This window comes from Gobio gobio, assembly GCF_949357685.1.
Source record: "Gobio gobio genome assembly, chromosome: 6".
Taxonomy (NCBI): Eukaryota; Metazoa; Chordata; class Actinopteri; order Cypriniformes; family Gobionidae; genus Gobio; species Gobio gobio.
In genome coordinates this window covers 27,669,563-27,692,007 of record NC_137102.1, presented here as the reverse complement: position 1 = coordinate 27,692,007, position 22,445 = coordinate 27,669,563, and the positions used below count along the sequence as shown (strand labels likewise).

Sequence of the window (22,445 nt, the reverse complement as noted above, 5' to 3'; positions counted from 1 at the left end):
TGTCAGAGACTGTACGATAGTCAAGGCGCATTAAAAACGTGCGCGTCTTGAAAAATCAAGACAATTTGACGATCGTCGTAGGAGAAGTCACACTTCAGGACTGGGCCAAATCTTCTGACACTGCTATAATTTCATCGGTTGTCGGTGAACAAGTCAAACTAACGATCAAAGACGTCAGATTTTAGCCTAGGATCAGAGGAATCTTTTAGGATTTGCAAAATTTGTCCCAGACGGCCCACATGGATTTCCCACATGGATTTAGCAATAAAATCAAAGCACAAACCGATGTTTACAATTGTTTTGTCACTAAGGGTGTAACAATACACTCATGTCACGATATGATACAAACGTGGTATTTTAAAACAAATAATTTTTTAATTATTATTAACATATTATTATTTTATTATTATCAGGACCCATAATTAATTCCTCATTGAATTATTATAAATTATATTCAGCATTATTTATAGTAGATAGATATAGTAGTAATGTCACTGAAACTCTGTAAACTTAAATTTTTTCGCTCGCTATGACCCGCATCTCCCGCTATAAATGCACTACACATATAAGAATAAACCATCTAAAACATTTTGAATAATCATACTACTAAAACTAAATGTGATATGGTGATTTAAATGATGTTTGCGCTTTCACTTTGAGGAGTGTCGTTCCAGCATGTTCGCTTCAGATGATCAATGTAATCAATCACAGTTCTAATCGCATGAGTGTTTTAAAATGACCAAACTGTAAATGGTTAGTTAATCAAACATTTTTTATTCTGCATTTACTCTCTCATATGTTGTTTTTGCCCATCACACAATCATTTGAACGTCCTTTTTTAGAAGGGCTGTGTATCACCAACAATGTCACAACGATACGCATCACGATACTGAAGTCATGATAAGATACGCATCACAATATGGATCAATTTGGAATTAAATTTATTTTGAGTTTAGTAACAGTAATATCTGTTTATTGAATAACCAGTGTTATAACAGTTGTGATAACTGAATCACTGTTTTGTTTTTGTCATTAAAAAAACAATGAGTTAAATGAAATAAATAAATTGTCACAAAAAAACTTTAGAAAGGCTTGGTCCAATATTGATTATTTTGGATGTATATCAGGTACAATACATGGCAAAATTTTGAATGTAAAACAAATCTTGCGATAAATGTAAAATCTAAAACAAATTTGGGAAAACAAATGTCTTAACTAATGATGTAAACTATGGGAGTCAGTTGTACTATAATATTAAGAGTAAAAATGAACGGATTTGTACAAACACTTAAATTACATAATTTACACAATTACGTTTTTTTTATAATAATAGTTATAATACTAACTTTACAAATTACATAATCATATTTCTACTCCAATTCGTTTTTTGAAATGTAAATATTTAAATGGTGGCTGTCATAAAAACTTGCCAGATTAATTCAAACATGCATTAAATATTGAAGAACATTACAAATTATAATGAATATGGAATATGGTGCATATATTTAGCAAAATGCTCTTCTCTAGAGTCAGTTTTTCTGGCTGACTAATGAGTTTATGGACACTGGATATGTTTTTTTCTGAGGTAAATGTGACGTTGCATGACATTGTTTACAAGCTGTTCTACTGACGCCTTTCCGCGTTTGAAACACTGATTGAGTTCTTCCATGTGACATGATACGGATTTCGGTAAATTGTACTCTATCTTTTAACACACGTTCAGATATTCATCTCACGCCACAGTGCCAAAACGGTATTTATGTTTTTGAATTTCGTAATAAAATGGACGTAACTTGAAATCTGAAACTTTGTTTTATATCAATAGCAACAAAGCACGAAGAGTATTGCTATTTAATGGATGTGAGGCGCGCTGCAATGTTCCGTTCATTCATTAACTGAAAACCTCTTCTCCATTTTGAATGTCTTGCACTGCTGCTTGCGTCGCCTTGGTTACATTCAAAAGCACACAGTATTGATACGGCAGCTGCTGTATCGATACGCGCATTGTCAGGAGTTCATGACGATGTATCGATATTCTGAGCACAGCCCAAGTGTTTAGGCTATTACAGCATGCACGTCATTGTAAATCTGTTCATCATTTAAAGCCATCGTGTCTCTTCAGAAGACTTAGATTTGGATTAGACCACTCGATTGATTATTTTTACGATGCCTGTATGACATTTTTTGGATCTTTTAAGTTTTAGAGGAATGGACTTTAAATGGAGGAACAGAAATCTCTCAGGTTTCATTAAAAAAAATCTTTATTTGTGTTTGGAAGTTGAATGAAAATCTTATATTGAAACAACATGAGGGTGAGTACATGATGACAGAGATTATACCTTATAAATAAAGTAAGGTGAGTCTTGGATTAAAACGAACTATATTGCAACTCATATAGTTTGCATCAACAACACATATCGTCGCATTTTTATATTGATGTATTGTTACATCCCTAATTGCTACTGTAATCAATCTGGCATTTACAGTATACAATCTAAACAGCCTGTTATAGTTAGCCGCACACACCATATGCAGTTTCATTGTGTGTGAAAGTGTCAAGAACAAAAGCGTAAAAGTTACATGATAACACACACACACAATGTCATTCAAAAGGGCGAGGAGGTACTGCATTATCTCTGATCACAAGATTGTTCTGCTTCCTCCCTATTGACTTAATGTTGTTAAGACGTGACTGACCACAAGGCCTCCAGAGAAGGAAAGTGTGTCAGAGAGAAAGAACACCAGTGTGAAGGAGTGCAGGGGGAGGGAGAGGTTGAAAATTGAAAGCAGCTGATGTCCAATACGCTCCAACAGAAAAAAGAACAAGCACAAAAGCAGACTATGGAAAACAGTAGCACACTTTTAGTTGTCCCAGAGCTTCCAAGCACCAATGCCAGAGTTCTTCCATCCATTTGCTTTTCCATTCATCTGTTCCCCTTATTACAAAACACCGCTTAAAGGGAGCGTGGCTGTTCATTGCTTGAAAGGTGATAAGCACTTTTGGACTTGGGAATGGAGTGCTTATGATTTTTATGGAAATGTTGTTTTTAATTGGGTCAGAAGTGGAATTAGAGATGCAGCAGCTGCTGTGGAAAGGTAAGGCCTGTTAGCTGGTTCATTTTGGAGGTGTGGAGATGCTCCTTTTGGGAGGAATTAAAAAGCTTAGAGAGCGACTCTGCACATGTGTCCTGGGCCAGGGCCAACGCCATCTGGGTTTTATGAAGTTCAGGTGTGCTTGTTCATTCTGTGTGCGTGTGTGTGCTTACCAGATGTTCACCACGGTTGAACAGTTGAAAGCCAACTGTTAATTTTTTATTTATTTATTTGTTGTTGCTGCATACTCTGAGCTGAATCACGTTTAATACGTTTAGACACTTTTGGACATGGTCACTTGTTGCTGTCTAGATGGACACAACTTTTTATTTTTGGCTAGTGGTTAGGGAATTTATTTTTTTGGGAATGGCATGAAAATGTAACATGTTTGCTTCTAGGGTTTTGGGAAATTCATTGCCTATGGGGAATAGCTCTGTGGACTTAATTGGTGTGTCTCTTTCTGTGCAGAAGCTGGGAAGCAGTATGCAGTGTGAGGAGGGCACTGAGTGGCTGCTGGAGCTGCTGATGGAAGTTCAACTGCAGCAATACTTCCTGCGCATCCGGGATGAGCTCAACGTTACACGTCTCTCACACTTTGACTATGTGAAGAATGAGGACCTGGAGAAAATTGGTATGGGCCGGCCCGGTGAGTCCAACCAAGGTGTTTTGCTTGTAGCTTTATCACAAATTATACTTTCCACAAGGCAGTTCTCACAGAGATCCAGCATCAACACTTATGCAGAGATACAATCCAAAAAAATTTTGATTTTAATTTTGATGATTGACATGGTGATAACCATAGTAATGGACTGAAGAAAAATGATATCCTATTAGGTCTGAGCATTGTGCGTGAGTCATGTAAATGCAGACTATAGATCTGACACAGCAACACTGAAGAAAACAAAACAAATCAGCGTTGTCTCAATGCGTTTAGTAGCTTTAATAAGCTTTGTTCTATTCCATTTAAAGGGGTAGTTCACCCAAAAATGAAAAGTCTGTCATCATTTACTCACCCTCAAGTTGTTCCAAACCTGTATGAGTTTCTTTGTTCTGCTGAACACAAAAGAAGATATTTTGATGAATGTTTGTTACAAAGCAGATAGAGCAATCATTGACTACCATAGTATTTTTTCCCTACTATGGTACTATGGTTACAAACATTCTTCTAAATATCTTCCTTTGTGTTGATATGATATGATCATAAAGTCGGCTTGACGTTCGAGATTCGCGAATTTAGGGACTGTCTCTAAAGTTACATACAAGATTTGTATACACATTTCGAACTTCAATAGCATTTGAAGAGAATGACTTGCAGTCATAAAACTGACTGTAAAGTGTTCATCTAGGTGTATAATGCACACCTTTTGGATGTTTGATATTTAATCAAATAAACTGTAAAATCATATGAAAATATGCATTATTTCACTAGGATACTGTTTGGGCTCTTACACAAAATATGCTAGATTTAAATGCGTCACAGCTGAAAGAACACTGATTGCTTGAGAATATATTTACAGAGATAATATTAGAGATTATATTTACACCAATTTATTATTATTTATGCGTTATGCATTGCTATTGACGACGGTCATTAAGAAGGAAATCCCACAGAATAGAATCTAGCTTAAAAAAGTGCATAGAGCTGCTTGATTTATTTGTTGTTTGTTGTTTGTTGTTTTTTCAAATATAAAACTTTTTGAAATGTTTTAAGTGTGTGCATCTGTTCTTTTGAACACTTTCATCTAATTTGAAGAAAACTGTGATAATATTGATAACTGTGATTAATTTGGGTCACTATAATCGTGATGTGAAATTTCCATACCGTTTCATCCCTATTTTGAAGATGAAAAATGTACCAAGCACAATGTTCTCTCACCATTCCTGATTTCTAATACACTCTCACAGTGTTCGGCGTGATCTTGTGGCTGTCAGAGCAGAAACAAAAGCAGCAGTTCACCGTATGTTTTTCTGTCGTCTCCAATCACGTTCATATGTAAATCGTGCAAGCTTATTTTGTCCATTAGATCTGTCCATTAGATTGTCTGAAAGATCTGAAAAAGCCCATACATTTACCCACCCAAAGACCCTCTCGTCGAAGAAATCAGAACAGAAGTAGTTGAAAGTGGACAAAATAGACAGATTAATACGCCAGGTGTAAACGGTTTGTGTCTCCCTCGTCTACTTGTAATACCAGTTGTAAACATCCATCCATCCATCCATCCATCTTCTTCCGCTTATCCGGGGCCGGGTCGCGGGGGCAGCAGTCTAAGCAGAGATGCCCAGACTTCCCTCTCCCTAGACACTTCCTCTAGCTCTTCCGGGGGGACACCGAGGCGTTCCAAGGCCAGCCGGGAGACATAGTCCCTCCAGCGTGTCCTTGGTCTTCCCCGGGGCCTCCTCCCGGTTGGACATGCCCGAAACACCTTCCCGGGAAGGCGTTCAGGAGGCATCCGGAACAGATGCCCGAGCCACCTCAGCTGTCCCCTCTCGATGTGGAGGAGCAGCGGCTCTACTCCGAGTTCCTCCCGAGTGACTGAGCTTCTCACCCTATCTCTAAGGGAGCGCCCAGCCACCCTGCGGAGAAAGCTCATTTCGGCCGCCTGTATCCGGGATCTTGTCCTTTCGGTCATGACCCAAAGCTCATGACCATAGGTGAGAGTAGGAACGTAGATTGACCGGTAAATCGAGAGCTTCGCCTTACGGCTTAGCTCTTTCTTCACCACGACAGACCGGTACATCGACCGCATTACTGCAGAAGCTGCACCGATCCGTCTGTCAATCTCCCTTTCCATCCTCCCCTCACTCGTGAACAAGACCCCTAGATACTTAAACTCCTCCACTTGGGGCAGGAACTCTCCACCAACCTGGAGTGGGCAAGCCACCCTTTTCCGACTGAGGACCATGGCCTCGGATTTGGAGGTGCTGATCCCCATCCCAGCCGCTTCACACTCGGCTGCAAACCGTCCCAATGCATGCTGAAGGTCCTGGTTAGAAGGGGCCAACACGACAACGTCATCCGCAAAGAGCAGAGACAAAACCGTGTGGTCCCCAAACCTGACACCCTCCGGCCCTTGGCTGCGCCTAGAAATTCTGTCCATAAAAATTATGAACAGAACCGGCGACAAAGGGCAGCCCTGCCGGAGTCCAACATGCACCGGGAACAAGTCTGACTTACTGCCGGCAATGCGGACCAAACTCCTGCTTCGGTCATACAGGGACCGGACAGCCCTCAGTAAAGGACCCCGGACCCCATATTCCCCCAGCACCCTCCACAGGATGCCGCGAGGGACACAGTCGAATGCCTTCTCCAAATCCACAAAACAAATGTGGACTGGTTGGGCAAACTCCCATGAACCCTCCAGCACCCTGTAGAGGGTATAGAGCTGGTCCAGTGTTCCGCGACCAGGACGAAAACCACACTGTTCCTCCTGAATCCGAGGTTCCACTATCGGCCGGATTCTCCTCTCCAGTACCCTGGCATAGACTTTCCCGGGGAGGCTGAGAAACAGGTAAACAGGTTATAAAATCTTGTCAAAGGTTATACAAGATTTGGTTATACACAGACTTTTTAATACAACAGAAAGCAATCAGTGTAGATTGATGTAACCTCACTGTAAAGATCAGGGATTTTTTAAACTGGTAAACCCAGCAGAATCTTTAAAAGTCTAATCAGTGTGTCAGTCCACACTTAATATCGAGCCTTTGTGTGACGCATGAAGTGTAAACTGTGCTAGTGTAATTTCCCTTAAGCAGACCTGATTAGTGCCCATCTCAAGCGATCTCAAAATAATAATAATAATAATAATAATAATAATAATAATAATAATTACACAAAAGTGACTCTTCCACTCACTTTTCTCTCTTTTATGGCAAACGTCCTATTTTACCCTCTCTTCGGCTTTTTCTCACTCTGTTTTTCTTTTCCTGATTAATTTTTTTAACTCAACAGGAACGGTTCGCAGAAATAGATTTGAAATTCGAAGTCAAAAGTGTTTAACCCCCTCGCAATCGGCTCTCTTCTTTTCTTATCAGTGCCAAGGAGACTCAAATAACTCTGTCGTTTTTTATTATTCAGGCAAGTGTTATACATCATTATAATCTGTTAAGTTTCTATTTTTTTGTGTGTACAGTCACAATAAAAACAAAATGTTTTGCTTTTTGCAAAATAAAGAAAACAAACATGATGCGCGATCTGCAGCCTCTCTGTCAAAGACGTTCATTCAGATAGTCTTCTGGAAAGGAACTCTAGCTTAGTGAATACTTGTCTCACAAACAGGAGACATATGTCTAAAGAAACGTTGAAATGTCAGGTTTTAAACAATGTAAACCAAATCGAAAACAAATATTCTGTGTTAATGTAATCTGTTTGAAAAGCGATACATGTCAGTCACCCGCAAGCTACTTCATTAGTGCTAATGCGACCACGCCCACGGATCGCGCGTTCTATTGAGATTCAAATACTGACGATCCCTGCATCAACGCCCACACATCAACTCATACAAACACATCTAGTGGAGCGCTGTAACATTACCTCAGCTACATTGTTTTGAGACGCGTTTGAGCAATAATCCTGGATTTATTCTCATCATGCAAAGCTGTTCATTTTTAAGAGGATTCCGTGGCTGATTGTAAGGTCAGTTTATTCTGTTAGCATCTGTGAATATTAAATGCAAAAAGACAGTTTAAATATGAATCCTGTTGCAACAAATGTCATACACGCAAGACTGTTTAGACAAGATTTATTTGGCTTGTTTTGGACAGATTATAACGTGTAAAAGAGCCTAGTGTCACATCAATAAAGCTTTTATTCGCAAATGTCTGATCATATGCTATAAATATAGTAGCCTACCAGTCAAACGTATTTTGCTTCATATTGATTTTTAAATATAATAGCCTAATGGTATTTTTTTAATTTAATATCAAAGTTTGTCAGATATGATTCTGGAGCTTTGTTTTGTAGAAAGGGATTTTTTGTTTTGTAGAAAGGGAATTGCTTTCTTTAAAGTGAATTTCGTTTTATATAAATTGTTTTATATAAATTGTATCTTTTATTATTTATTTTTTTTTTTTTGGCATGAGTCTACTTTCAAAAACAAAAAATAGTACAAAAAATGTTTTTTAAAAAATGCTCTTCTAGTCTAAATATTTAAACATTCTTAAATCAAGATGCATTTACTAGATAAGTACAATTTCAACTAAATAAGAAGAGCATTTTTTGCTCTCTCAGTCAGGTATGAAGCTCATTCATTATGCAGCTCATTAAGCGGGCTATTATGTTCTTTTGTCCTCTCAGGTGATACTCATCATATTCATATCACGCCTCCTCGCATACTGGCTTTGTGAAGAAAAACTGTCTTACAAATTTTAAATCAGTGTATTGTTTTATGTGAATGAGTAGGCTCAATGATTCTCACATCAGTTTGAAGCAAGAACCAAATGCAAATACACCCTGGAGTCAAAAGTCTTTTGAACACATATCTATTGTGTGTTTTGAGGCCTCAAATTTAAAACTATTTTTTTTGTTTTTTCAAAAATCATGCATAAACATTTTTCTCTCAAAAATACAAGCATGTACATACATGTTGCTTAGATATTATGGTAGCCCAGTTTGTACTGAATACAGTGTAATTACACTTTTGCCATTAATGTGTTTATAAGCATCTGAAAAAAACACAAATGTAAGAGCATGTCAAAACTTCTAAAGAGCCCCAAAACAGCTCAGACTCCTATGGGTTAAATATATTTTCAGGATTAAAACTCTATTGACAGCATCTATGGCATGATATTGATTATAGAGGCTGATTTGACTCATTCTTAAGTTTGTCAAATCAAGGAAAAATCACTTATTTATAATGGAATTCCATGGGACAAAACATTTTGGAGGGTTTAAACCATAGACCGTAAAATAATATGGACGACGCAACTTCATTCTCTTCCGCTGAAGAAAAGTGAAGCATCTGGAGGTCCAAATATGGCGCTGACATCTTGCGCAGATTTGGGACAGAGTCTGCAGTAGTGACCTCGGGACCTGAGTCTGCGCAGTAGAGAGCAGGAAGTAGAGGCATGATATCAAAAGCCCGCCCACACTCTCGCAGATGCAGAACAATTAATTATGTTGGTGTGAAATAAACAGTTATGTAGAAATTAAAGCTAAAGCTCCAATCTCCTCCTGAAAATCCCGAAAAAAGTCAGTTGGTGCCTCAGTGACAACTTCACTCAGAGAAGCCGTCAATCTCAGCTGTCAATCATGACGTAACACCCCCCATTTTTATAGCATCAAATAACTAACTAAAACCAAACTTATTTAAAAAATGAACACTTGAAATGAAATCAGCGTGATGATAACTGCATAAAATGACAGAAACCAACTTTGGGAAAGAAATTATATGAAGTGTAATTTGATCGTTTCGTTTGTCTCACGTCCATTAGAATACACGGAGGGGCGGGGTTATGAACTATACTGAGACCAACCACCTGGGGGCAATTGAGGCACATAGGCTTCAGTTTGTAACAGGAGTGCTGCAGGCTTGGTTTAAACTTGTACAAAAATGTTAGCTGTAAAGTTGTCAAAATTATCATTGAGACTACTGTTCTATGTAGATAGATTTCTGATAATACTTTACAGATGTAATTCCTTAGAGTGGATTTTTCTAGAGTCCTTGCACATATCATGCGACATTACAAGGTAATGTCATTGAAGACTGCTGCTGTAACACCTGTGCTAAAAAGGCACAATGCAGATTTGGAAAACCTAAATAATTATCTCCCTATCACAAATCTTCCTTTTTGTGCAAAAATTCTAGAACGTGTTGTGACCTTGCAGCTACACAGTCATCTTACAGTAAATAATCTTTTTGAGCCACTTCAGTCTGGTTTCCGAAAATGTCATAGTACTGAGACAGTCTTGATCAAGGTCACCAATGATCTGTTAATAGCCTCAGGTTCTGGTTCTCTTGACTATTCTTATCCTTCTTGATCTTAGTGCAGCTAAGATCAACCTTTTGCTCAACAACCTTTTGCTCAACTGTCTGGAAACTGTCTTTGGTGTTTCTGAGACTGTTTTAACCTGGTTTAGATCGCATCTCTCAGATCTTATCTTTAGGCCCCTTACTTTTTAGTATTTACATATTTCCACTCAGATTGCTTCTAAGATCACTTGGGCTTAATTATCACTTTTATGCAGACAACATTTTATATTCACTCTAAGCCTGGGCAAAATTTGGATGTTCCCTTTTTAACACATTGTATTTCGGAGATAAAAACATGGATGTCCCCAAATTTTCTTTCTTAATAGTGATAAGATCTTGCTCATTGGCTCCTCTCATCAGCTTTGTAAAGCTGGCTCACTAGTTTTAAATGAAGATGGCTCTGTTCTGGAGTCACAAACTAAATTTAGGAGTTATATTTATATTCAAGTTTGTCTTTTGACTCTCATGTGCAGTACACTGTTAAGAAGTTTTTCTGAGGAATTCCCCAAGAAAGTATTTTTTCATCTCAGAAATATTGCTAGACTCTCTGTTATCCCTCTCTGTGACTGAAATGCTTATTAATACCTAATAATGTTTTTTCCTGCATTGATTACTGTAATGCACGTCTTGCTGGGGCTCCTAAAACCACACTAAACAAACTGCAATGTGTGCAAAACTAAGCTGATATGATCCTGACTGAAGTCAGGAGAAATTAGCATATTACAACAATTCTCAAGTCTTTGCAATGGCTCCCGGTCAGGTTCCGAGTTGATTTTAAAATCCTTATGCTCACATACAAGGCACTGCTTGGTCTGACCCCTGAGTATCTGTATACACTTTTAACTCAATACACACCTAAGAGTAATTTACGCTCCTCACAAGCTGGTCTATTGGTAGTCCCACAGACACGGTTGCATTCTGTAGGGGACAGGGCTTTCTCATCCTACGCTCCTAGGCTTTGGAATTCACTCCCTCCTCATATCAGAGATGCACAGAATCTAAGTATTTTTAAATCTTATTTAAAAAAATTTTTTTTTCATTTTTTCTTGCCTGTCCTGATTTTATATCCTAGTTGTTTTTTTATTTATTTATTCATTTTTATATATATATTTAATTTGTTACTGTTTTGTGTGTGTTGTATGTTCATTTGCTTGTTATCTTATGTAAAGTGCCTTGAGAAGCTGCTTTAAAGGCGCTATATAAAAATAAAGTTATTATTATTATTAAAAGGTGTATCAGCCTTACAACTTTGCATAGGTAGTAAGCCATGTATTGCACTAGTACTAAAGTGTTCATTTTATTTTTTATTCAAGTGCATTGTTTGCTTCATACACATTGTAAGTCTCTTAATGTAACCACAATGTTTGGTTGATTTGAAGAATACAGTAAGTCATTTCTTTTTAATTGACAGCATGTCACAGATGTCACTGTTAATAAAGCTGAACTTGTTTTGAACCTGCAACGTTTATAAAACAACATTCTCTTGGTTGCTCTCTTTGACAGGGCAAAGACGGCTGTGGGAGGTGGTGAAGAGGAGAAAAACCATGTGCAAGCGCAAGTCTTGGATGAGCAAGGTATGTCATCAGCCTTCCTCACATGTACTGACAGATTAATGACTTCCAGTCCAAGGTCAGGTCCAACACACAAACACACATCTATACACACACAGCCGGACAAGGGCTTCACCTCAGTCATTGGTCATTCAGCTCACATTGTCCCTCAAGCACTTTAGAGTCTCTCACTTGCAAAATGTCTTATTGAACCTGAAAGGAATAAACATTTAAAGCACTTGACCTAGACGATTACAGTAGCCTTTCATCTTTTGCACAAAATAGCCTACGCGATCACTTATGTCAAGTAGGTCAGTCATGATGCTTCTTAGATGCTTCACTGTTCATGGAGCCAAGCAGTTCAGGAAATGAGTCCACTCTGTCCTGTTAACAAGTGTTATGTGTGTTTTTTTCTGATGTAGTTGGTCACTGAGTGCTAAAGCAGGAAGTGTCCACTCAGGCTTGCCGCTCATTCACTAAAGCACTAACCAGGTTAATGTCCATCAAATGCTGCAGGAAGAGCCTCAAATTGGCCTCAGTCACAAGCAATAAATCGGCACAATGTGGGTCATTCTCTGGGGTTTGTGTGTGCATTTGAGTGTGTGAGCGTGTTTGACGATAGATTCAGAATTCGGAGGAAATTAAGTTAGAGGTTGATTCTGTAGGACAGACTAAAATATATGCAGCATAGTTTACTGCATTCTGCCAAAATAACTGATGGTGTATTTTAGATGATACATTTATTTATTTTGTAAATTTTTGTACAATATTTTGTTGATGATATAAAGTAAACCCTGTATCATAAATATTGAACTGAAACTAAAAGACCTTTTTAATTGGCCAATATGTTTCCCGAAGACCACCGTAGATGCATTCACCAGCATGCTTCAAAAGTGCGATAAGATTTGTGCGAGCTGCTCCTATCGTGATGCTGATGATAAAATGTGCAACCCACTTGAATTCTATTGAGACTCTATCACTTTAAAACACTATGGAGAAAGTCAAACATGATGCTAAAACAGTCACATAAACTAAAAAGACTGATGAAAAGACGAGAAAACATCTTCCTGCACCAACATAAATTAGAAAGCTTTTTAAACTACTCGGGACCACCTTTACTAGAATGTATCATGTTCTATTGTATTTATTGTGGTAAATTCTGAATCTGTAATTATATCCTTATTGTAACACATGCTATAGTTAAACAATTATAAGAACTAATTAAGATCTTTAAGGTAAGGACCTTGAATTACTGACTAAACAATTGGTTTCCCCCATGTGTAAAATGTGTAAAAGGGAACATGCCCGGGGACACCGTTAAACCGTTGATTTATAAGTCGTTTCAGAGTAAATGCATAAATAATAAATGTATATCATACGTTGCTAAAAGGCTGAAAAATAGCAGATTTTTTTCAGAAAAAGGCCTGTTTTTAGGGTTGGCAAACCCTTAAATGTTGGTTTGCACTGAAAAATAAAGCTACAAACTATATCAGCCTGTGTAAATGTGCGGCTTGTTATGCCCAAAATATTTTTATAACGCACCATAAACTGACCAGAATAAATGTATTGTTTGCTCTGAGCTGTTTCTGTGTGGCTGGTTATAGCGTCACCCTGGTTTGAGACTTGTTTTCCAAGGGCTAGATGTCTGGTTGGTGCTGACCAAAGACCTCACTGGAGCCAGAGTCGGTTTTAACCTGAGTAAATAGCAACAGCAGTTAATGCTTTTGTAGTCATAACACACATTTATTCATTTCTGTTTATTTATGTTGGTCTGATCTGCTCTGCTTCGTTTAATACCACTACAATGTTTTTGTGTCTGTATTTGTCTTATGTATTAAGTGTGTGTTTGTGCTTCAGTGTTATCCCATTTGTAACAGTGTACAAAGATCCAAGACAAGAATTAGAGAGACCGCAGAATGAATCTGTCTCTTTCTGCTCTGTTTGACATGCCACATCATTAATCTCCTATTCCCAAACACATTTAAGGATGATAGACTGTCTGTGCTGGTTTAAGGCCTTTTTGAACGGAAGTGTGTATATGGGAGTGATATACACGCAGGGTCGGACGAATGATTGCTTGTGTCTAAACCATCAGCGTTCAGGCCAAATTCCTCTGTCTGTGGGATGAGAGGACATCTTGACCTTTGGCACCAGAAACTGCACACTTGTGTTAACTGAAGCACACACACACAGATATTCTCTAGTCCTTTACACTGTTAGAAAAAAAAGTGACAAAATCATACCTTTCAGGGTACAACAACTTGTCACTGGGGCTTTGTAGCTTATTTAACCCTAAAAATTACATATTAGTACCTTTGAGTAGTAATGTGTATCCTTAAGGTACTACTATGAACATTTCAAGGGTCTATAAGGTGCAGAGTTGTCCCTTTTAAGGTACTGTTGTACCCCTAAAGGTAAAAATTTTGCACATCTGAGTGTACATCATTATTTCTACTATCTGTATAAAGTCACTCAGAAAGTAGCACATGCACTCAGGTTGATTTATATACATTCAAAATGTGAATTTTCAATTAACCTCCACTCAGCTCTTTTATACATGTCAAATAATGAAACAAACACACACACACACACACACACACACACACACACACACACACACACACACACACACACACACACACACACACACACACACACACACACACACACACACACACACACACACACACACACACACACACACACACACACACACACAGATTTCCTCCCTTGTGTGGAGGCTTTAGTTGCAGCATTGGCCTGGGTCTACAGGAAGTGGCTGAGAGGATGAGAGCTTTCTAAAATTACACCTGTTTGTTTCCGTTCCTGGCACCAAGAGCAGACTGAGTAATCTGCCTCCTCACTCCACTGTTAGTGTGTGGGGGCATACTTTTAGTTGACACATATCCTCAGTAAGTGTTCTCCTGTTTCAAATGTTGCTTTCATTTAAATATGTATGGATACCTATATAGCAGGGGTCGGGAGCCTTTTTTCAACTCCTTTTTTTTAATGCTTTTTTTTTAAGGAGCCAATGCAAAAACTAATATTTTACTATTATTAGTAGTTTACTAAAACATGTTTTTTGAATAATATTTGAATAATGATAACTTGATTTAGATTCACAAACAACTGTAAAAATGCAACAAACAATAGATAACATGTTTCATTATGGAATTAATTGTGCAGGGCTTTTCAAGTTTCCACCTGAGCAGCATAAATAATAGAATAATCGCATTAGCAATAGAATATGTTTGTGAGCCCTGTATTTGACTCCTCAATATGGTTTCACACACAAGTTATTTTTGGAAGTCACAACTATATTCTATGCAAACCCCTACTGTGTGAACCGGATTGGACAGCTAGTCTGTCACATCATACAGTGTAAAAGACGGAGATACAAGCTTTGTGTCATGTGAAGTTTTCAGATTTGAGCCGCTAAGTAAGCTGTTGTGTGAACAGAACATTTTGTGTGATCATCATTTCCAAGCAGTATGAGCGTAGCGTAGAAACATAAGTGGTTTGCCATTGATTAGTGTTGTGAACAGCAGTACATATGCAAATTGGTCGGAACTAACGGACACCTACATTTTAGCAACCAAAAATGTTTGGCCAAAACTAGGGATGCGGCAATCCGATACAATCCGATAGTTTCTGTATTGGTCAGATAAGGATACTTACCTTTTTTGCTGGATCGGGTATCGGTCAGTATGGGACCGATCCTAATTTGATACTGTGTTAGCGTTACCCATGGTTGTTACTGTCAAGCTCAAAAGGACAATGGTATCGACCCATCCCTAGCTGAAACAGCAATTTTCAATTTCGGGCCGAAATCATCTACTGAAACAGTGGCGCTTAATTAGAGCATCTCCAATGGCGCACTTTGACTGTTCAGTGTCTATAGCCCTATTCGGACAGAATTAGTTTAACATAGAGAGGTGGGGTAAAATAATTATTGCCATTGCTTCTCAGCGATTTTAGTCCTGTCCGAATGTGCCATCTCCGTAATCATTACGGACAATATCAGTAAAGATTGCGGCGACTTTTACCTTCTGGAAAAAGGTCTGGAAAAATTACCTCAGGTAATACTAATCATGTGCGAATAGACCCGCTGTAAATATGTACGTAAATATTCCGTTATTTCCTGTTTAAAAGTAGTTTTCGGTGTTTTTTCAAATATGGAGGGGCTTGAAAAAGCATTCAGTTGCGTTCCAGTCTCAAGTGTTTTCTGTTTATCATTCAGATCAAAAAATGGTTGAAAGCACTTGTTAGAGGCACGCAACTTCTTTTAGCTTTAGATAAGTGCCTATTACCAACAGAATCCAATCAGAATTTAATTAATTGAATTAATAAATCATTTGACCTGACCTAACTGTTTTATAGGTTATACATAGATTAAATGTGTTTGAGCACGTAATATCAGGAAGCAACTTTATACGCACATGACGACAGGGAGGTGACGGCGGTGCGTAAATCGAGTTACCCCTCCCATTTCTGCTAGTTTTACTGAGATTTCTTATCCCGTGCGAATTGGACATTAATATTACAGATGTCCTGTGGTAAAATTGCATTACCCCATCCAGGGCTCTACGCTAACATTTTTCTTGAGGAGCACTTGTGCTCCTAATTTAAAAAAATTAGGAGCACAGTCAAAAATTTAGGAGCACTTTCTGATCAATAACACGCATTCCAATTATAACTTTCCCATTACAGGACTATCTTTGTCCCTTTAAATTAATGTCCTGGGGCATTTTTACCATTATAAGAGCAATTTTTTCTAATCTTATTAAATACATGGATTATCTTATCAATTTCTTCAATTAAAATAAAAAAGTTGTTTTTAAAATGTTAATTTAAAAAATAAATTCAGTTAGAGCAATAAGACACAATCAGACTGTTACCAATCTAATTAAATCAGCATCAAAAGATCCATCTTTGCAGTGTAAAAGTGGCACAGCAGCTCTATCTGAAGTGGTGTTTAGACTGTTTAAGAAGACGCAGCTCATGTGTAAATAATGTTGTATGAATGTTTTAAATATAAGTCTTTGAATTTAGAAATGGGTTATGTTACTTATGTACAAGTTCAACTTTAAAAGTTTGATATTTTAAATAAAAAGTTAATGCAAAGTATAAATATGAAAAAATAAAACCGTCAATAGGGGGCGTGTCAAGTCTATGCGTGAATCATTGATTCAATCGTTCAAACGCAGATTCATTCGAATCGAACAGCTTGAAGATGCGCAACAGTTCTGGTGTAGTTTTGATTTTCACGAAATAAACAGTATTGTGGCTAAAACGTTGTTACTTAACATCAGCTTGTCTATTGGACTTTTGTACAAGGTCAGTATAACATTTGCATAAACTTTAGGCGCTCTGGCGCTTAATAAACATAACTGCACACGTCTTGCGGAAGAACATTGCAGCCGGAGCTACTTCTCTCTGTGTGTGTCTATGGCGAGTCACACAGGGACTGTGCTCCTCCGCAGCGCTGCGAACCAAACTGGAATAAAATAGTCAGAATATAAACACGTATTATATGTGTACCGTAGTGATTCAGGGTAAGATAAAAACACGGTTTGGAAAATGGATTCATGATGTACTCATTCATATATACATCTAGTATTTTTTAAACACGAGAAAAGTTGTGGACTGAAGCTGATAGCCTAAAGATTAAATCAAGAACTGATACAGGGGATTTTTTAAATTATTATTTAGTAATTCATTTTTGGTGGCATTTTTGCCCCAAGCCCCCGATAATTTCCGACCTTGTTTATGATAATCCAAATGTGGTATTTCTAGTTAATTTGGATTTGGCTGCAAATAAACATCAGCGCGAGGCGTCTGGTAAGTGTGCATGGCCGCGTCACACCCGTTTCACCTGGTAAACTATCTATGAAGTTTAGTCCGTCGCACACGTTTTTTGCACATACTCTGCTGACAGAAGTCATGACAAGCAGTCGATCGCAGAACGAAACGCAACTGTTGCTCAGTCAGTGTTGATGCACTTTGGCAGTTGTAGTTTTTATTCCGATTGTATTATAGGCTACATTTATTCATGAGAATCGATCGGGTCACTCGCACCAGTGCGCCTAAATATTTTTTCACAGTCGCACGCAGTAATTTTCAGGCGCAAATGCGCCCAAAATGGTCGCTATGTAGAGCCCTGTCATCTACCCTTGTAAAACTAATCCCGTCCGAATAGGGTTTATTTTTCACACACAACATAGATAAACTACAGCAGTTAAACGTGTCAGCTGTGTGGGCTCTAGGGCTGTGTTGATATTTAATCGATACTGATATGGATTCCTAAATCTTAAGATCTTAAGGTCTTTTATTCTGTACTGTTTTCTGTTTATAATCACAATAAGCTTTGTGCTTTGTTACTTTTAACATGAAACGAAGTCTCAATTTTGAAGTTTTGTAGATTTTCACGAAATTCAATAAATGTTGTTTTGGTGCTCTTCAATACAGCGTGACAGATCACTCGCTGTAGCCACATCAGTTCATGCGCACATTATCTCTTTCTCTTTCTTTACTACTAATTATAGCACTAAATAAACTAGTGCTGTCACTAATGATTATTTTAGTAATTGAGTAATCTGATATTTTTTGTTGTGATAAAAATAGAGACCCAAGCAAAGACCTAAGCCTTTAAAATGATATAACAAAATAAAATTGTATTATATTATATAATAAAAATACATACATCTATATTTGAGGAGAGCAGCCAACAATTCTCACTTTCAAACAGCTTTTTTAATTATTACTTTATGAAAATGTAAAAATGACAGAAAGGTCTTGTGAGGGGTAGGTTTTTGGTTTAGGGGACAGAAAATATAATTGATTCTGTATTAAAACAATAAAAGTCATTGGAAAGTCCCAAACCATGATAGAAAGATGCGTTTGGATTTGTTACTCATTGAGGCATTTGTCAGTGTGTAATGTATCTTTGCTATGTGTACGATCACGCGGTAGTCTGGGGTTCAAGGCTCTGTCTGGATCCTCTATATTCATTCTGGTCCCTGTTCAGTTTTTCTATTTTCAGCCTGTCCGTCAAATCCAGGCTCTCACTCTCAAGGCTACAGACATTGAGTTCCATCCTTCTCCATTTCTGTGTTCTCTTTTTTTCAGTGTCATCTCTCCCTCTAATCTGTCAGTTTTTAATGGGTTAAGGTTAGGGTCATCTCTCACTCCTTCACCTTCCGTTCCTGCCCGTCCTCCTTGTCCCTTGAGTTTGCAGCCTCTGGTTTTCCTCAGCCCACACCCTGGTTCTTGATAGCTCCGCTCTCCTCGGCCGACCCACAGGCTACTCATACAAAGTGCCTCAAGAGCTGATAAGCATCTAGAAAGACTAATTCTGTCTAGAATTGCGGTCTCTCTCTCTCTCTCTCTCTCTCTCTCTCTCTCTCTCTCTCTCTCTCTCTCTATGATTTCTACTGCTGTCCTTCATTTTAGTTTAGAGATGTTCTCATTACTGCAATGGAATATATACTAGCCAGGGACTCCTCAAGTTTCTGGTACACATTCAATGCATTTCCAGCTGTGCACAATTAAAATATGTTTTGTTTCCAGGTGTTGATGAGGGCTTTTATTTGTCACCTCTAGATCTTGACTTTGTTGTTGTTGTTATCCCTCAGGTGTTCAGTGGCAAGAGACCAGAAGGAGACTTTAATCCCCAACCAGCCAGTACTTTCCGAAAACCCTCCCCCACACCTCCACCAGTGGACGCCCAGCAGCAGACCCTCACCTGCCTCATCAGCGAGAAAGACCTTGCCCTATTTGAGAAACTGGGCGATGGCTCTTTCGGCGTGGTCAAGCGCGGAGAGTGGTTCACGCCAAATGGAAAAGTGGTGAGTGGAAGAGGGGAGAAAGGATGAAAGTGTTCGGAAAAACAGAGGGGGCTTTGTTGAAAACACCAGATTTGCAGAATTCAGGCACCAGCTCAGTCATGCACTGGGGCATACTCAAGATTAGTGTTAAATTTGTCAGCTATTTTTAAATTTAAATTTTTTACATTTCATAAGAATTATTGCACCAATAAGTACAAATCAGGAGAATGTCAACTCATACGCATGGTTTATTTTACCTCATCTACCCCCGGTTTCACAGACGAGGCTAAAGCCTAGTCCCAGAATAAAATGCATGTTTGAGCTGTTTTAACTGAAAGCAACTTGCACTGACTATAAATATGTCAGTGCCATTGTTTTGTCTCAAGATGCTTTTTTTTCTTAGGCACGTTTATAAAAGCTACTTAAATGTCCTAATAAACCTAATCCAAGCTTAGTCTAAGCCCTGTCTGTAAAACCAGGCCCTAGTGTACTGATTTAGTATAGGCTATTTATCATATACATTAACACAATCTGTCTACATTATGAAAACTGGTAAAACAAGAAATGGTGAAATTCCTGAAAGTAATTCCAATAACTCCAAAAATGTTTTTCTTTTAAAACAACAGCAAATTGTACAGTGCGTGCATATGGTTGCTAGATTGCAAAGACTAAGTAAAATGCTGAATAGAAAATGTATCCTTTTAACAGAAAACCTCTGTTTGGAAGATTTAAACTCCTGACATCTGGCAACCGCAAACATGAACGCTCATACTAGTGGCTTGTTAAGCAGTATTTTAATATTTTAGTAAAGTTTTTATTTTTTTAATTACATTTTAGTCTCCTCTTATTTTTCGTCAAATATATTGCATGTTGATATAGTCACAATCAGGGTTTGAAATTAACTTTTTCACTCGCCAGCCAATTTGGCTACTAAATTAAGTTACCGGCCATTCAGAACCTCTACTAGCCAAAAAAGAGAAAGAAACCAGATTAATAATTATTTATATATATTATAAAATTTGGATTTCATAAATTTCTTATTCAAACAAAATCCTGTCATCCAGCTGTAGTGACTGAGGCAAATCATACACATAATTGCCTGTTACCAGTAGCCAGGCCCGGACTGGCCATCGGGAGCACCGAGAGAATTCCCGGTGGCCTGGCTACTAATTTGGCCTGCTGCCAGCCAGCGTTTTTTTTTTCATTATTATTTTTTAAATAGTAATAATTATTTTATATTATTGCCTTTACTAAAGTGATAATTTTCGAATTCGGTATTCAATAAAATTATTATTAATAATAAAAATCTGTTAGTCTTGACCTGACTGGCAAGGCTGCTACAATCAGCCAAACGCGAGCAGCACCAGATGGAGAGAAAGCGGCCAGGTCGAGCAGAGAGGGAAAGGGCAAAGAAAAAGACAGCACTCCTAGAAGCAGCAGCGAAACGTTGCAAAATTACTGACCTGTTCAGGACTTCAAGTGCAGGTCAGTTTCATCTGTAAATACTGTACTTTTATTGAACTGCTAGCGAATGTTAGCGGTAGCGCCCCTTTTACTATCGTCACTTAAAATACTGCATGCTAAAGGAGATTAATATTATTTAGTGTAAAGTTACATTAGTAATTTAGCAGATAAATATTCACAATTATATGGTAGGTACTGGGAGCAGGGAGACAGAAGTGATAGTGCAGACATCAACAAAAAATAATGCAATTACATTTTATTAGGATTTTTCTAAATAGATACAGTCCAAATGAAGTTTATTATTGAATACATGGTAACACTTTACAATAAGGTTGTATTTTAGTTAACATTAGTTAATGCATTAGTTAACATGAACTAACCATGAACAACACCTCTGTTCAGCATTAGTTAATCTTTGTTAACATTAGTTTTAGGGGTGCTCCGATCGATCGGCAACCGATCTCGATCGGTCGATAATCGCTTTGGGATGATTGATCGGCGGTCTCCAAAAAGGCCGATCTCATGAACCGATCGCATGCTGACGACACATAAAACCCCGCGCCTGCAGTGAGAGTTAAGCCCCGTTCAAACCGCCTGCGACACGCAGCGACAAAGCGACACGATCCCATTTTTTTCAATGGAGCGCTGGCGACTTCCGGCGACACGAGCGACAGTGACCGTTGGCAACAGAATATGGGCGTGTCAAGCGACACGAGACAAGCGACAAAAGTTCAGAAATTTCAACTTTATGCAAATGAGAAGCGATTTTCGCGAGCGACAACCTATAGGAGTGAAGTCAGTGGAGTGCACGTGATCCATCTGCTGTACAGCTACTGCGGTGTCGTGTCAAGATGGAGAAGTTGATTTTAGATGTTAGCAATTTCCCTGTTCTTTACTATGTGTCTCTGTGTACATACAGAAAATGATGATGCATGGAAGGACGAGGGTGATCTGCTAATGACATTTATAGGCAACCCGTAGTGGGAACGCCCACTAGCGACATGAATCTCTGGCGCTGGCGACATGCAGCGACATCATCGCTGGCGGTGTGAACGGGGCTTTAGGGCATGATATGCAGCGACACCGTCTCATTCTCTTTCCAGCGCGGGTAAAATAATTATAATGCTGAAGGTGAGGTACAATTCATATTTCTATATTAAATAACTTACGCAGTCATTTGAAAACGTTCTGTGGGACGTAGGTTCACAAACAGCGCGTGTGAATCACCGCGTGCACGCTCTCTCTCTCTCCCTTTCAAAATGCTCAAATGGCTTCACATCATCGCATCGCATCTGCACTAAAATCGAGCTGCACTGTTGACAGGATTTGCCACTTGCACAATCGAGGCAGTGTCGCATCATCACTAAAGTTTATCATTTACATTTATTTTTAAGTCTTGCCAGTGTTCAAACCGCACTCGCGCGCACGGTCTGGACACACACACACACACACACACAGGCCATCTCACAAAAACCTTGCGAGTACAAATTGCGCTGAAATGGTCAGATACACACAAATGTATGTACTAAATTACCGTCTTGACG

At 38.4% G+C, this 22,445-nt stretch overlaps 1 protein-coding gene across 4 annotated transcripts in view; it reads left to right on the top strand.

Moving 5' to 3' along the window:
• The window catches only part of tnk2b (tyrosine kinase, non-receptor, 2b), a gene marked incomplete at its 3' end in the record, with an annotated part of 107,088 nt that overhangs the window by 40,179 nt on the left and 44,464 nt on the right, over positions 1 to 22,445 (top strand). For 3 of the 4 annotated variants that reach the window (XM_079820281.1, XM_079820279.1, XM_079820280.1), the window contains exons 2-4: positions 3,562 to 3,739; positions 11,565 to 11,635; positions 19,246 to 19,458. In XM_079820281.1, coding sequence (XP_079676407.1) covers positions 3,577 to 3,739; positions 11,565 to 11,635; positions 19,246 to 19,458 — 447 coding nt within the window. In that variant the 5' untranslated portion in view covers positions 3,562 to 3,576. Of the gene's footprint in view, positions 1 to 3,561; positions 3,755 to 11,564; positions 11,636 to 19,245; positions 19,459 to 22,445 lie in introns of those variants that run through there. The other variant, XM_079820282.1, reaches the window with a different exon arrangement.